This window comes from Dendropsophus ebraccatus, chromosome 5 (assembly GCF_027789765.1).
Source record: "Dendropsophus ebraccatus isolate aDenEbr1 chromosome 5, aDenEbr1.pat, whole genome shotgun sequence".
Classification (NCBI taxonomy): Eukaryota; Metazoa; Chordata; class Amphibia; order Anura; family Hylidae; genus Dendropsophus; species Dendropsophus ebraccatus.
In genome coordinates, this window is record NC_091458.1 from 89131072 (window position 1) to 89145508 (window position 14437).

A 14437-nucleotide genomic window follows, 5' to 3' on the forward strand; every position below is an offset into this window, starting at 1 on the left:
TGTAGTATGGGAGAATAAGAGAAAGAAAATGTATTATTTTTCTCAAAGAACATACAGTATGAAATATGGATGAAAATCTCAACAGTTTGTCCCACACTTTGAAATTGTCTTTAGTGTTAGATCAATATATTTTATACATACAGATGTGTCCATTCTTACCTTTCCATGAATTTAGTTAAGAACTCCAATTTTTCATTATATGAATTCAATACAATAGCGCAACCTGCTAGAAAACCCTCAACAAGCTGCTAGTCACATTACAAACACTGAATGGCTAAACTTATAAATCCAAGATGAGCAAACCCCCCAAGATTCATTTTGGAAGGTTTTGCTCAAATTGGCCATCAAATTTGTTTATGAGGGCCAATTTGGATTGAGGACTACACCTGCTTAGCGATGTGCATAGAATTGCCCCTTGCCTCCTTAGGCCAGACCATAAGTAACAATGCATATGGCTGCTGTGTCCCAGACCCCACATTCTGTGCTGCTGTACTATTGTAGGACCTGCCAAAAGTCTCCTCATTCCCCTGAGCCAATGGGTGCTCAACTTACCTGAGGCCCCTCTCCAGCAATAGCAAACTCTCCCTGTAGCATAAATATGATGGTTAGAGTAGGCCTGATGTTCTACTCTAGTTCTTCATTGTAGCCTTAACAGAGCTGTGGCTGTATCATAACCTGAGAATGAGTCTTCTTTTCAGCAGCATGGACTCTGGCTAGTGCTCATACTGTTCCTGTGCAGCTATACTACTGCATTCCAATATTCCTTAGCCATGCTGTGCCAAACACCTAAGGTGAAACTGTCGCTCAGGTTTTGCCAGTCCATGCTGTGAGGTCAATTCATCTTGTAATAACTTTACCCAGAGTGAATAACAAAAAAATTAGATTCAAACAAATGAGATTGATAGGGTACTGACACCTAAGCCCCACCAATCAGTTAGAGCCATGGTGCCATATACACAGAGAACAAAGCCAGAAGCAGACAGTTCTGTACATTCACTTAAGTGGGAGCCAAGCTGTGGTAATCCAGCACATCTTTTGCATTGAGTATAGAGGATATGATTCTGTTTTTGTTTTCTGTATATGTGTGCCCTTTGGCTCTGGCAAACAGCTTATTGGCAGGGTGCTGGGGGTTGGCATCCTACCAGTCTTATTTTGATAACATACTGAGTATCCTGAGTATACTGTGTTTCAGCAATACATATAGTGCAGGCAGCTCAGAAAAGCCCCTGAAAGAAATCCTGACCAGCCCAAGATAAAAGAGTTGAGTTTACCTCAACCATTAAATCATGGGAACCTGTCAATGAAAGGGTTATTCCAACTAAAAACTTGTTTCTGTTGTTAAATAGCCCACCCATAGGTCAACATATTGTTCAAGGTGAGTGATTATGTGTTTTGATCTGTTTTCAGGCTAAGCATGTGCCTGGTACCCTCTTCCCACAGCGTCAGCTTTTTAAATTCAACACCATGTGAAGCAATGAATGATCCATTGTGGCAGAGAGAGGCAGGAGTGGCTGGCACTAAAGTAAAAAAGATGGCGCTGTGGCAGAGGCGAGGCCCATACCAGGCACAGGCTTCCCACCCATGGGCACCGGGCGTGAATCCAGTGGATGAGTGGGGTCGGCAGCGCACACATCCTCCAGCTGCCACTGCTGTCTTTCCCCGCCACTGGGAAAAATGCCACCATTCTCTCCAAGCTCTGGGATTCCTCTTCAGGCTGCCGCTCCTGCTTCTCTTTCCGCCACAGAGGAACACTACCGCCATTTTCCTCAAGCTCTGGGGACCCCTCTGAAGGTTGCTGCTCCTGCCTCTCCCAGCCGTGTTGGATCACCTCTGCGACTGGCCCTAATTATAAAAAGTGGGCGCTAAGGTTATAGACACCACTCCTGGCTCTCTCTTTACTGCATCAGCTCTGCTACATAATGTGCACATCATCAGCTCTGCTACATAATGTGCACATCAGCTCTGACACATCATGTGTGCATCAGTTCTGCTACATCAGGCACTCATCAGCACAGCTACATTATGCTGGGATCAGCTCTACTACATCATGTACGCATCAGCTCTGCTACATCATGCACACATAAGCACTGCTAAATTGTGCAGGGATCAGCCCTGCTACATGATGGATGCTTCATCATGCATTCATCAGCTTTGCTACATCATGCTGCTACATTAGGCACGCATCAGCACAGCTACATTATGCTGGGATCAGCTCTGCTACATCATGTACGCATCAGCTCTGCTACATCATGTACGCATCAGCTCTGCTACATCATGTACGCATCAGCTCTGCCACATCATGCACACATAAGCACTGCTAAATTATGCAGGGATCAGCCCTGCTACATGATGGATGCTTCATCATGCATTCATCAGCTCTGCTACATCATGCTGGGATCAGCTCTGCTAAATCATGCGCACATCAGCACTGCTACATCAAGCGTAGATGAGCTCAGCTACATCATGTGCTCATCAGTTCTACTACATCATGTGTGCATCAGCTCTGCTACATCATCAGCTAGTATGGCATACATATTGAGGTGATGTCATGCAGCAGTGGGCAGGAAAGAAGGCTAAGGGGGTGGGTACGCAAATGGACCAATCAGGGAGTTGCATGATGAGAAATGTGGTTTACTGGCCGGCACCATCTTGGATATAGACCGCTTTTAGAAAAACTTGTAACTCAGGAATGGCAGCAGCTAGAAAGATGGAAGAAGGCACAAAATACTTAGGGGGGTGGGGGGCTTGGTGAGTAAGACCAGCTAGGTTTGGGAGCAATAAACTTTTTAGCTCTTAGCATGAGTGTCAAACTCAAATATCACAGTGGGACAAAATTAAAAACTTGGACAAAGTTGCAGAACAACCATTGAAAAATCACCTGGTGTGTCATTATGTGCACGATTAATTGTATTGCTGGCTGGTCTAGAGAAAAGGGGAATTTTATGTGAGATTAGGGGGGAGATTAAAACTTTAATTATTGGATGGATTTATGTATATTTAAAAGGACAACTCCGGCGTCAGCCAAAAAAAAAAAAAAACACTAACAGACACAGACCCTATACTCACCATCCCTCCTAAGTCGATCGCCATTCAAAAATCCAGTCGGCCGCGGTCCCGTCAACCCCGTCACATCTGGGGTCCCACGGCATGAATGAGAGCGAGAAGGCTGCCGATGAGCGTGCGCCCCGCAGCCTTTTCATTGGTTGGATCGCATCACATGGCTTCCAGCTTGCTTAGCCAATCACCAGCAGCCTTTTCGCTTTTTTATTCATTATAAAGGAAGACGCCGTAGAAGAGGATGATCAGACCCACCCCTTGCTTGTGACGACATCATCACAAAATGGGAGAAGAGGACGGGGTCGACAGTAAATGCGTAAGTATGTTTTTTTTAACTTCTGGGGGGGGGGGGGGGAAGATGCGGAACAACGGCTCCAGGCAGGTGATTAACACACATTACAAAGTTATATAACTTTGTAATTTGTGTTAGTTAAGAGAAAAAAAAGACGTGAGTTGTCCTTCAATAACAAGAATTCAAGAAAGCATATTGCCCACGCTTTAATGACTTTTATGTGCTTATCATTGCATTAACCAGCAAGGATTGAGCTGATCACAGTGTAGCATTACTTTTCACCTCTCTCCTCACTACAAGCATTCAACTTCTTGCCACTTTAAGTAGCATGGCACAGGACATGGCACAGGACATGGGTCATATTCTGCCAGCTTAATGACAAGCTGACCTTTAATACCTCTCAGGTACAGATGTCTCTTGACCAGGTTTCTCTGCAGCAAAGAGGCAAAGTACAGAAGGGTTTACAATTATGTCTTCCTATGAATTCTAATAAAACAAAGTGTTATATGAAAATGTGCAGGATAACATCTTTAATGCAGGTGCTGGCCCTGCAAATTGAGTGGCCTTCTCTATTTGTCTGGGCTTTTTGAAGAGGATAATAGACATTACTGATTTTTAGAGGCACATTGCCTATCAATCTGTGTGAGACAACAATCGGACACAGTCCATGTAAGCTGGGGTGTGATTGGTTGCTACTTGTTTCAGACAAAAATGTCAGATTTTTGAGTCAGTGTGTGTTTTGCTGCAGGTGGTAGGTATAGGCAGCTTATATCTGTTCATACAGCCTGAAGAACATGCAATCGAAGAACATATGGATCCTGGATAAGGAGTATAATATAACAAATTATGATGAAAGTTCAGATGCACAGTACAGACACTGCTAAAATATGAACTTACTCTTCTGAACATTGACAGCACATTTTTTTATTCCTAAAACACTGCACTACTTAACTGATCACCAAGGTCAATTTGCCTCAACATAGGGCAACTATTTTGTTGTTGTCACTCACAACATTGTCTACGGGAAGGCAAAGGGAAAGCCAGTTGTCTACTGTTCTCTATGTATAGTTTTTATGACCATGAATGAAAGACAATGAATGTGCAGTCTTTTAGTAGTACAATACTCTTTGGTATAATAGATAAATCTTTACATGGACTTTAGTGCTTCAACTTGTTTGTGCTAGCGGAGGTGCTTGAAGAAGTAGATTAGAGACGTAGTTGCAGTGGTGCTTGTAAAGTTAAGAGTAGAGTAGAGGAGAAGATTTTGTTGAGGGAGTCCTAACCCAATGTAGCAATGTACTCTGCTGGAACTTGAGAGAATACTTTAGAGTGAGAAGTTACTTGAACCTGTGTATAGACTTTGGTCTGACCCTCTTGTGCCCTACAGTGTCCTGTCCTAATAGGGTAATACAAGAGCCATTCGTCCCAGCTACCTGCACTGTGAGATAGGATACGTAGACCTTGGTAGCTTTGTCCTATCCAGGCTAGTTCCTCTTGTATATCAGGATACTGCCCTGCACTTTTTAGACTGGTTCATGACATGGGCTAGGATGTTCCTAGATTCTTCTCCCTTTTGTAGTGTTTAGCCCTGAATAGTAGATATAGTAGAAATACTGAAAGAAGTGGTTGTCTCTAGCTGCATCTGTACACACTTGCGTCTTAGACTAGACCAGACTGCACTGAACTGGTTGTCCCGGACGAAGGTCTTGGCATAAGCCAGACCCTAGCATGGCTGCAGCAGGGACGTTTGCTCTGAGTGTCCTTCCATGAGAATCTGGGTAAGACGGAAGCTACACCCTCCTCCACTTAGTGACTACTTGCTACAGGGGCTAAGTAATCTGCCCTGTGAGTGGTGGAAAGGAGTGTGTGCAAGAGAAAGAAGAAAGATAATATATTAGGAAAGAGCACCTCCTATAGGCTAGGACTGAACACATGGTACACATAAAACATTAATCCATTAACCTTCTCAGCTGTGCAATACACAGCAAAACACATAAAATGCAAAAAAAAATGACATTCAGTGCTGAAACTTTAAAAATACCTTCATCACCAACTGGAGCAAGAAGCTTTTTTGAGAGATGCAAAGGAGAGACCCAAAACACCTGTAGTGGGACACCACACTAGTGACAGAGAAGCTGAACATAATAATGTATCACTTACATTGTATTGTGCAGCTAATTGGGAGATATCCTCCTGAATGGACAATAAGTAGTCCTCTCCATTATGTCCATGTTCTTAGAAGTCCTGGATATTCATGAACAGCAGGAAGCTCCGCCCACCAGATGCTCATTGGCAGTTATCTATCCATGCTGTGTGCAGTGAGTTAAATGTCAATATGGAGGGCGGGGGGAGGGGTGTTAATTATATATATAAGTTATAATATATAAGTTATACATTGTTCTGTCCAGCATCTTTGCCATTAGTTTATACTGCCCTCATTTAAGGCAGCATAAACCTAGTGACAGATTTCCTTTAAATAGTCACAGGTAAATTAGTGTTCAGATTAGTGTTCAGAGTGGAATTCTAAAATAATGTTAAAAACTGTTGTATTGTTTACAAACATGCCACTACACATTGAGACTTAATTCCTTTGTATAAGTTTTATCATTAAATCCTAAAACAAATAATGTGTATCCAATACCTCATTAGTGGAACAGTAACTTCCAAAATTTTTTTAACCTTTCTGATATTCTAGTACCAAGAGAGTATTGCCAGTTCTTTTGCTTCCTGCTTTATGTGGAGGGCACCTCCACAATCATTGGCCGTTCTGTCCAGCAGCTCTGTACTTCTCAGCTCGACACTCTGCTGTTGTGGGTAGGGCTCTGCCATGCCAAGTCAGTGTAAAGAAGAATTACTGATTGCTGTTAGTTGAAAGATAGATTACTGCAGATAAGGTGGTCAGAGCAGTGAGGGAGCGAATCATCAGCGCGGCCACTTATAACAAAGAGAGGTGGTCAGGAACCTAGACAAGCAGGTGTAAATATGACAGACAGCTCAGAGTGCCTAGCAGGGAGACACAGCTAAAATAGAAAATAGAACCAATTGCAACATTTCTTAACTTTCAAAGAAATTTGTGATGAGAATGTCCCTTTAAGAATTCCAGTAAATCTAATGTACATAATGAATGTAATTACAATGTTTTCATGAAGACCCCAAAATACAGCACCTAACAGTGTGAAGAGCTAGGGTAAGACACTGTTCAGTGCATACATAAGACTGATTGATTGAAAGGGGCCTGGCCCTAGCAGTAAAAGACCCTTACCTAGCTCTAATTCCCATACCATAAGCCTAAGGTGACACTGGGACGTTGTTCATTGCTCCAGAAGCATGCAGCAGTGAGCTATATCATGACCAGTGGGTAGAGGCACAGGGCTATGCACTTCACTCCCCAGTCTTCTGCAATATCCATTGAGTTGCAGTAGATTTGCTTCAGAAGTCCATGTGACCCTCTCCTGCAGCTGAGTTTGCAATGAACTTGGGTGTAAAGGGCACACGCTTATGGTTCTCCTTGATCCCTGATTTAAACACTGTGACCCTAACCAAGCAAACCTTCGGCATCATGCAGTTGCATCTCTCCACTCCCGATGTCAGAACAGGTAGGAGAGTATCCCTATAGGATAGAGGATCTAGGAAAATACAAAAAGTTTGCTAGATCTTTGTTAAAAAAATGACATTTCTGGAAAGTTTGAATGGACCGTGCTATCTCATTTAGTTATCAGGCATTTAGTTATTGTACTGTAGTTTTGATAACTATATTATTGCATGTATGTTATTTTACACTACATGAATAGAAAATAGGAAATAACCAAACAGCAGCATGCGATAGAGACAAGTGCCTGAAATCTCTGGAGTGAATTTAAATCACTCCATGTTTTCACTTGGCACAGATTTCTAATTTACCAGCCTAATTCAATGAAATTTAACGCAGCTCCCTTCAATGTGTGACAAATCTGTCTTTGTGTAGAGTAGCGAAGCAGTGAAAAACACAGCCTCCCTAGAGACCAGTAATATTTAGAGCATTCAGATATGTATAATTGTATACAGTATAGCGTACAGTAGAAGCCATGCGGCAATGCAAGTCACCAGCTATTCTGTTGTACTTGTGCAGATAATTGTCTTCTATTGCGGTTGTTTCCTTTACTGCTTGCTATAATCTGCTTAGTAACTGGGGTTTGGTCTTCTTCTCAGTAACTGTATAAGAACGGCAATATACATTTGGTACAGAACTAAATCTATTGTTCTCTGGAAGCAGCCATGAGGAGAGCTTGGTTATACTGTTCTCCAATATAAAATGCATTACCTTTTGCCTATTACTAGATTTGTTGTCTCCCTATTTGCTATAATGAGCTGCATGAATACCATACAAGACAATGTAGGCTGAAATGCTAGAATACAGATCTGTTTTTCACCCTCCATTGTATTCTCTACTGCAAATATGGCTTGTGATAAAAATGTATCAGCTGATTTTTCATAATACTGTTAGTCCCTTTTATCAGCCTTGTATTGCTAAGCTGTGCAGCTAAGGTTTAGTCCTCCTTTAAAAACCTCTGAAGTTTTTTCCCCTTGTTCCCTTATAGTACAATGCACATTCCAAGATGCTGCAGATGCTCAGTGCTGCAGTAACTGAACGTGGATGAGAAAGGTGATTATTTCCCATCCAGCTCCTGCTCGCATTGGTTTCTCACAGACCTTGCCCACCCCTGACTGATTGGGCTCCATTAGCCATCAGTGCATTTTTCATTGGCGTCTGCATTGTAGGAGTCTATCTACTCCCTGTTTACATTTTCTATTGGTTGAAGATACCATCTGGTTTATTCCCAGCAGAAGTCTGTGATTGGATATGAGAACTGAGACATCAGTTTGCTATTGGCTTTGTGTGTATTAGAAATTCTAGCATTCTGAGAAGCAGACGGCGAGGGTTTTCTGTGTGCAAGCAGTATAAGAAGACAGCTAAGAATGCTGTGTGACACCTGGCTCCTTCACGTGTCCTCCTCACACTTCTAACTTCTCCACCGCATTGAACTTATTGTATAAGGCAGTGACTGCGCTCTCTCCTTGAGATAAGGCTGTCGTAGGACATTTCCTCTAGAGATGGGCACAGTAAAGAAGCAAGTTACAACATTGGAATCTAAAGACAAGATCACTTATGTTACTTGATGTCATTCCATAGAATAAAGGTGCTGTCATCCTTCTTTATTCATGAGAAAAGGATTCTTGGAAGCATGGATGACAGAGCCAACAAGTTGATCTTGGCCCCAGTTCTTGCTGTACTCTTTGTGATGATTGTCTACCAGTATATATGCCCCACTGGGACCAACTCATGGCGTTTTCGGGCAGGAGACTCTTTGAGAGGGGCAGACCAGTCCGCAGAGCTTCCTGCTATGGCAGAGGCTCAGTGGCAGGGGGAGGATGATGATAGTGAAGTTCCTGAGGACAACATTCCTCAGAAATTCCAGCCGACCTTCAATTTTATGGCCAAAGACCTCTATAGGTTTGTGGATTTTAACATCAAAGGGGATGATGTGATTGTGTTCCTGCATATACAGAAAACAGGAGGCACTACTTTTGGGAGGCATTTGGTGAGGAATATCCATCTGGAGCAGCCCTGTGATTGCAAGCCAGGGCAAAAGAAATGCACCTGCCACCGTCCTGGGAGAAAAGAGACCTGGTTGTTCTCTCGCTTTTCTACAGGCTGGAGTTGCGGATTGCATGCAGACTGGACTGAGCTCACCAACTGTGTACCGGCTATCATGGAGAAAAAGGACAGCCTAAAGAACCACAGGTCAGTGCACTCCCCATTATCCAAGTATCAGTCTGGGCTAAGGGGAGCAAAGTGTCCTTTACTTTATTCCCTTGCAATAAGCACGTAAATTGTATGTGTGTAGTGCACACTATAATGTACAGTTGTTTATATGTTGCCTTATAGACTAGATGGCTATATGTTGCTGTACATTGTGTGGGTTACATGTAAACTATTATCTACCATGACTGCTATTACACCACTGTAGTTGTATACAGTGCTGAAGCTGGACAACATTCTGTAATGTGGATGTAGATTTCAGCACCATGGACAGTAGCGCTGCTCGCCTGCCAGCTCTAGCTAAGGGGCTGCACTGCATTCAGTGGAGCAGAGGCAAAGGAAAGAAAACAAAATACAGCATACATGCCTTGTACAGTTTATTTGCAGATTGTGCCAGCAAACAGCTCTGACCCACTGAGGCTTTGACTCTTATATAGTTCTATAAAGGTGCCTTGGGGCATGTGGCACCAAGAAGTTAGCAGCATATCCTTTAAGTCCTATAAGTTGTGAGGTGGGGCCTCCATGGATATGACTTTTTTCCCCAGCACATATCCCATAGATACTCGGTTGAATTAAGATATGGGACTTTGAAGTCAACCCTTTTTTCCTCCAATCATGCCAGAACAAGTGTGGCTGGAGCGTTATCCCGCTGAAAATGACCACTGCCAAAGAGAGTGTACTTCTTGGTCTGTACCAATGTTTGCTTTGTTGCTTCACGGGCTGTCCTGCCTGTTTGTAGGAACCAATACTGGGAACTCCCCACAAAATATGCCATTTTGGACATCTGACCAGGCCGTCTGGTCATCACAATTTGACCCTTGTTAAAGTTTCTCCAATATCTACACTTGCTAATTTTTCTGCTTCCAACACTTCAACTTCAAGAAAGATCTGTTTACTTGCTGCCTAATATACTGTACGCCACCCCTTGAGAGGTGTTATTATTTTTCGCTTCGCCAATCACACTTGGTTTTAATGTTATGGCTGATTAGTATGTACACACACACACATTAGAGAATGGATTTTATTGGTGTCTATATCAAATATTATACCGTTTGAAATGCGCTTGTACAGTATAAATGTGTTTGTAATAGAAAGTTTTATAAAACTTACTACTGTCCCTTAATCACTTGGCTGTAACCAGTAAAATATACAGCTATATTGGGGTATCAGATATTGCTCATTAAATTGTCTACACACTTTCTAGAATGTGCATTACAGATAGAGATACAGATGGATTTTCTTTTTATTAGTGTCTGCCCTTCATGGCTACTTGGTCTAGTAGCCAATTGTGAGACAGCATCTCTGCTCCTCTATGGGAGATCATGGTGCACGTGGAATGCTTTTCCTCTGTTTCTCTGGCTGATGATGAAGATTAGCAGGGACTGTGCAGCAATGTTCAGCCACCCCCCCCCCACTGTATGTGCACTAAGCACCACAATAGCCATAGCTGTGGGTTGTAAAGTGGCTTCAAAGTCTTTCATTCAGCTATAGACTCTTGTCATAAGCTGTGTGTGCGCTCAGCACGATAATGATGATGACTGTGGGCTGTGAAGCGGCGTTTGGCTGCAGTCTTTCGTTCAGCTACAGGATCGCCTGTCTCTCGCTGGCATTGGCTATGTCTGCACTCAGCATGATAATGATGATGACTGAGGCAGGGAAGCTTGCTTGTTTCTTCCTCCTCTGTACTTATTGGTGTTTGCCCAGTATTATTTGTATGCAATGCTTTCCTGATTAGATAGATGCTAAAGTAAATGCCCCAGTATTCTTTATCCCTTACACCTCTCTTCTTCAGTGAAAATACATTTACATGTACAGTACAATGGTTTTTCTTTACGAGTTTCAAGCCTGGACTGGATTTTTATTACTGGATTTTTATTTCATTTTTTAATCATATTGATCCTATTATAACACTCTTTTAATCCTAAAGCCTAGTTTTGAAACTGTTTGGTACTCTACATCTGTATTCACACAATACATATTTACAGTATGCATATTCATAAACTTGTCACGTTTGTAAGGAAAGTTGAAGAAACCACACCTACATTCGTTATGTGTTTGATGTAAACCTCTGTAGTCAGTGCCCTAATGAACCTTTGTTGCTTGTCTTTTCTTCAAGTATCCTGAAGTGTCTTGTAGCATGTTCCACCAAGATGCCAGCAGCAGATACTTTAAGTCCTGTAAGTTGTGCGCTAGAGCCTTCATGGATGTTTTTCCACCACATTTCGCAAAGATACTTGGTTGAATTAAAATTTAGGACTTTAGAGTCCAAGTCAATCCCTTATTCCTCAAATCATTGTTCCTGCTTTCTTTCCTGCTATCACTTATGGGTGGAGATCTTTTACTTTTGTAGAATCTAAAGAATATTGGTTTCTGCTGATTGATGGTGTTCATTCTATTACTTTGCATTGGGAGAAAGCTGTCAATCAGTGGTGAGTAGATGGGAAGGCCTGCATCCCATGAGTACATCTCCTGCCTTACAGTCCTTACTCATAGCCACTAATACTTCTAGAAAGATTATAGATTCTAGAAAGTGAGAAAATGTACACGTTTATGTTAGGCACCACAGAAATCAGCATGTCTCTCACTACTTTATGCTAACTCCAGACAGGACAAGTTTGCAACAACGGCTGTTGTTTAATCACAGTGGCCAATCGCATTAACTTCTATGGAATCCCGGCTGAGTGTGGCCGAACAGAAAACTGACATGTCTATTTCGTGAGTCCGCTATTCATTGAATAGTGGCTGCACAAAATAGACTGTGCAATGTAAAGTACAGCTCCAGATGTACTTTACATTATCTGCTATAGCTAATTGGAGTGCGGGCAGTACCGGCTGGGTTGAACATCTCAGACTGCGGCCGTTCTGTGACAGGGCGGTGTCACAAAACAGCCGCTGTCTTGCCATGTGTGAACATGGCCTTAATGCTCTAAAACTGGGTAAAACTAAAAAAGCTATTATTTTAATTACATGAGAACATGGACCATCAGTCAAGAGTTTGGGAGAAAAATGTGAAGATACATGAGTAAGGGGATGGTCAAATTGTCAAAGCTAACACTGTATTCAAAGTCAATGGTACAAAGTATATGATATATTGGAATGCATTGGAATAGTATTGCTGGAGTCCCTCACTGTCTATGTATGTGACTGTGTGCCTTTTGTCCTATCACAGCTATTAATGTACCATACTATGTCACCTACACATTTTTAGTCCATATTGGTGGAAACGGGTTCTGGTAACTTGGGGCTATTTGTGCAAATGTGTTATTTTAAAACATGTAAACAAACTTAGACTTAGTACTGGTCCCACAAGTACTGAGTTTTAGAATGTAATGTTTGTGCCATTCAACTTTTTACTTAAATGTAAATGCTTCCTCTCCACCATGCAACCATTTCAGATAAATATAATTTCTAAGGACTTGCATCGCAGTGTTGTAAAAAAAAGTTGCAACCAGGTGCAAGTTAATGAGACTACTACCTGGCTCAAAGAGACTTTAAGCGTGTATAAGACAGCATGTTGTTACATACAAGTTAAAGGGGTTGTCCATCAAAAATCTTTTTCTTTCAAATCAACTGGTGTCAGAAAGTTATATAGATTTGTAATTTACTTCTATTAAAAAATCTCAAGTCTTCCCATACTTATTAGCTGCTAAATGTCATGCAGGAAATGCAGTGTTCTCTGCTGACATCTCTGGCCGAGACAGGAACTGTCCAGAGCAGGAGAAGTTTTCTATGGGGAGTCATATAAAACTGAGACAGAATTCCTGTCTCGACCAAAGATGTCAGCAGAGAGCACTGTGTCTGAATGGAAATAAAACATTTCCTGCAGGACATACAGCAGCTGATAAGTATGGGAATGCTTGAGATTTTTTAACAGAAGTAAATTACAAATCTATGTAACTTTCTGATATCAGTTTATCTAAAAGAAAAAGATATTCACTAGACAACCCCTTTAATGTGCAGCCACATGTCTTTTCCCCCAAATATCTTTTCATCTGATTGCCCACAGTAGAATAATAATCCCTTAATTTATATAGCACTTACTTATTCTACAGCACTTTACACTCAAATCCGTCCCTGCCCCCATTAGGGCACCCATTCAAAATCCACCTATCTGTATGTTTTGGGTGTGGGGGGAAACCAGTGTACCTTGAGGAAACCCACACAACCACAGGGAGAAGAGGGGGGTATTTTTTTTATATTATAAATATACTACATAAAGATACTCTTATCACGCTCAGATAGAAAGCCAAGCAGTCTGGGCTCAGTATCATGTTTGCTTTGTTTGCAGTGATTTCAGTTTATCATCATCTGCATTAAATCTCCAAAACATATTTACTTCACAGAGTATGAGTAGTAGTAGATTTCAAGTATCACTGACATGTAATTCTGTTTCTGTGTCCATTAGCCTTGAAGGGGTGGTGTCACAATGAAAATTAGGTCTATACTGATGTATTATGTTATATGTAACATATTTCACAATTACAAGCATTTCTTAAAATTTATGGCTTAAGAGATATAGACTCACTAATCCCCCCATGTGCTGCTTTGTTGGATAACCTGTTGCCCCTGGTAACGGCCCACCAGGCATCCATATTCATGGGTCACTCATGCTCAGTTCAATCCCAGTCACATGATCTGGCTGATTTTCACTCCACATGCAAGCAGGAGGGATTGTGGGAAAATGTCTGCACTGTTGCATGGCAGTAGCAGGGTCACAGTTTGGAGAGGAAACTAGGAAAAATCACATTCATAAGGAAGAAAATGGAACAGTGATGTGAGCTTTCTTACTGAAAACAGCCCATTTGTTCTCCTTTACATACATGTATGTGGTCCACATCTGTGGTTTTCATCCCAGTCCAGGGACTTGCAAGCAAAATAGAGGTTTTGAATAGAGTCTAGAAATAGACTGACCATATTGTATAGTGCTATTGACAAACGTAAGGCTAAAGAGTTAATTTAATAAGGAGCAAAGGAAACATGTCTCTCACTTAGCGGCTTATATTCAGGCTTTATTAGATGTGTGGGGACTGGGGGTCCCAATCGTTTCCCCTATCTGCCGGAGGTGTCATACTTACCTCCTTGAAGTCAGCTTCATGATCTTCTCATAGAGTCTGAGGCAGACTCTGGGAAGATCGCAGATCACACTGACACATTGATCAGTGCAAGCAATCTAATGGTTTCTTTTAATTATGATATAGCCCCTCCCCCAATAAAAGTTTAACTTTCCCCCATTTCCCATTTTAAAAATAAAACATTTTTTTTGTCACATTTTCTATTAGAAAAAAATA

General features: G+C 41.7%; 1 protein-coding gene across 1 annotated transcript in view; it reads left to right on the forward strand.

The window, feature by feature from the left end:
* The first annotated feature begins 8571 nt into the window (after nt 1-8571).
* Nucleotides 8572-14437, forward strand: part of HS6ST3 (heparan sulfate 6-O-sulfotransferase 3) — a 463837-nt gene continuing 457971 nt past the window's right edge. Inside the window, exons 1-2 of the mRNA XM_069972345.1 lie at nt 8572-8674; nt 8738-9131. Of these exons, the coding sequence (XP_069828446.1) occupies nt 8572-8674; nt 8738-9131 (497 nt within the window). The remainder of the gene's footprint in view (nt 8675-8737; nt 9132-14437) is intronic.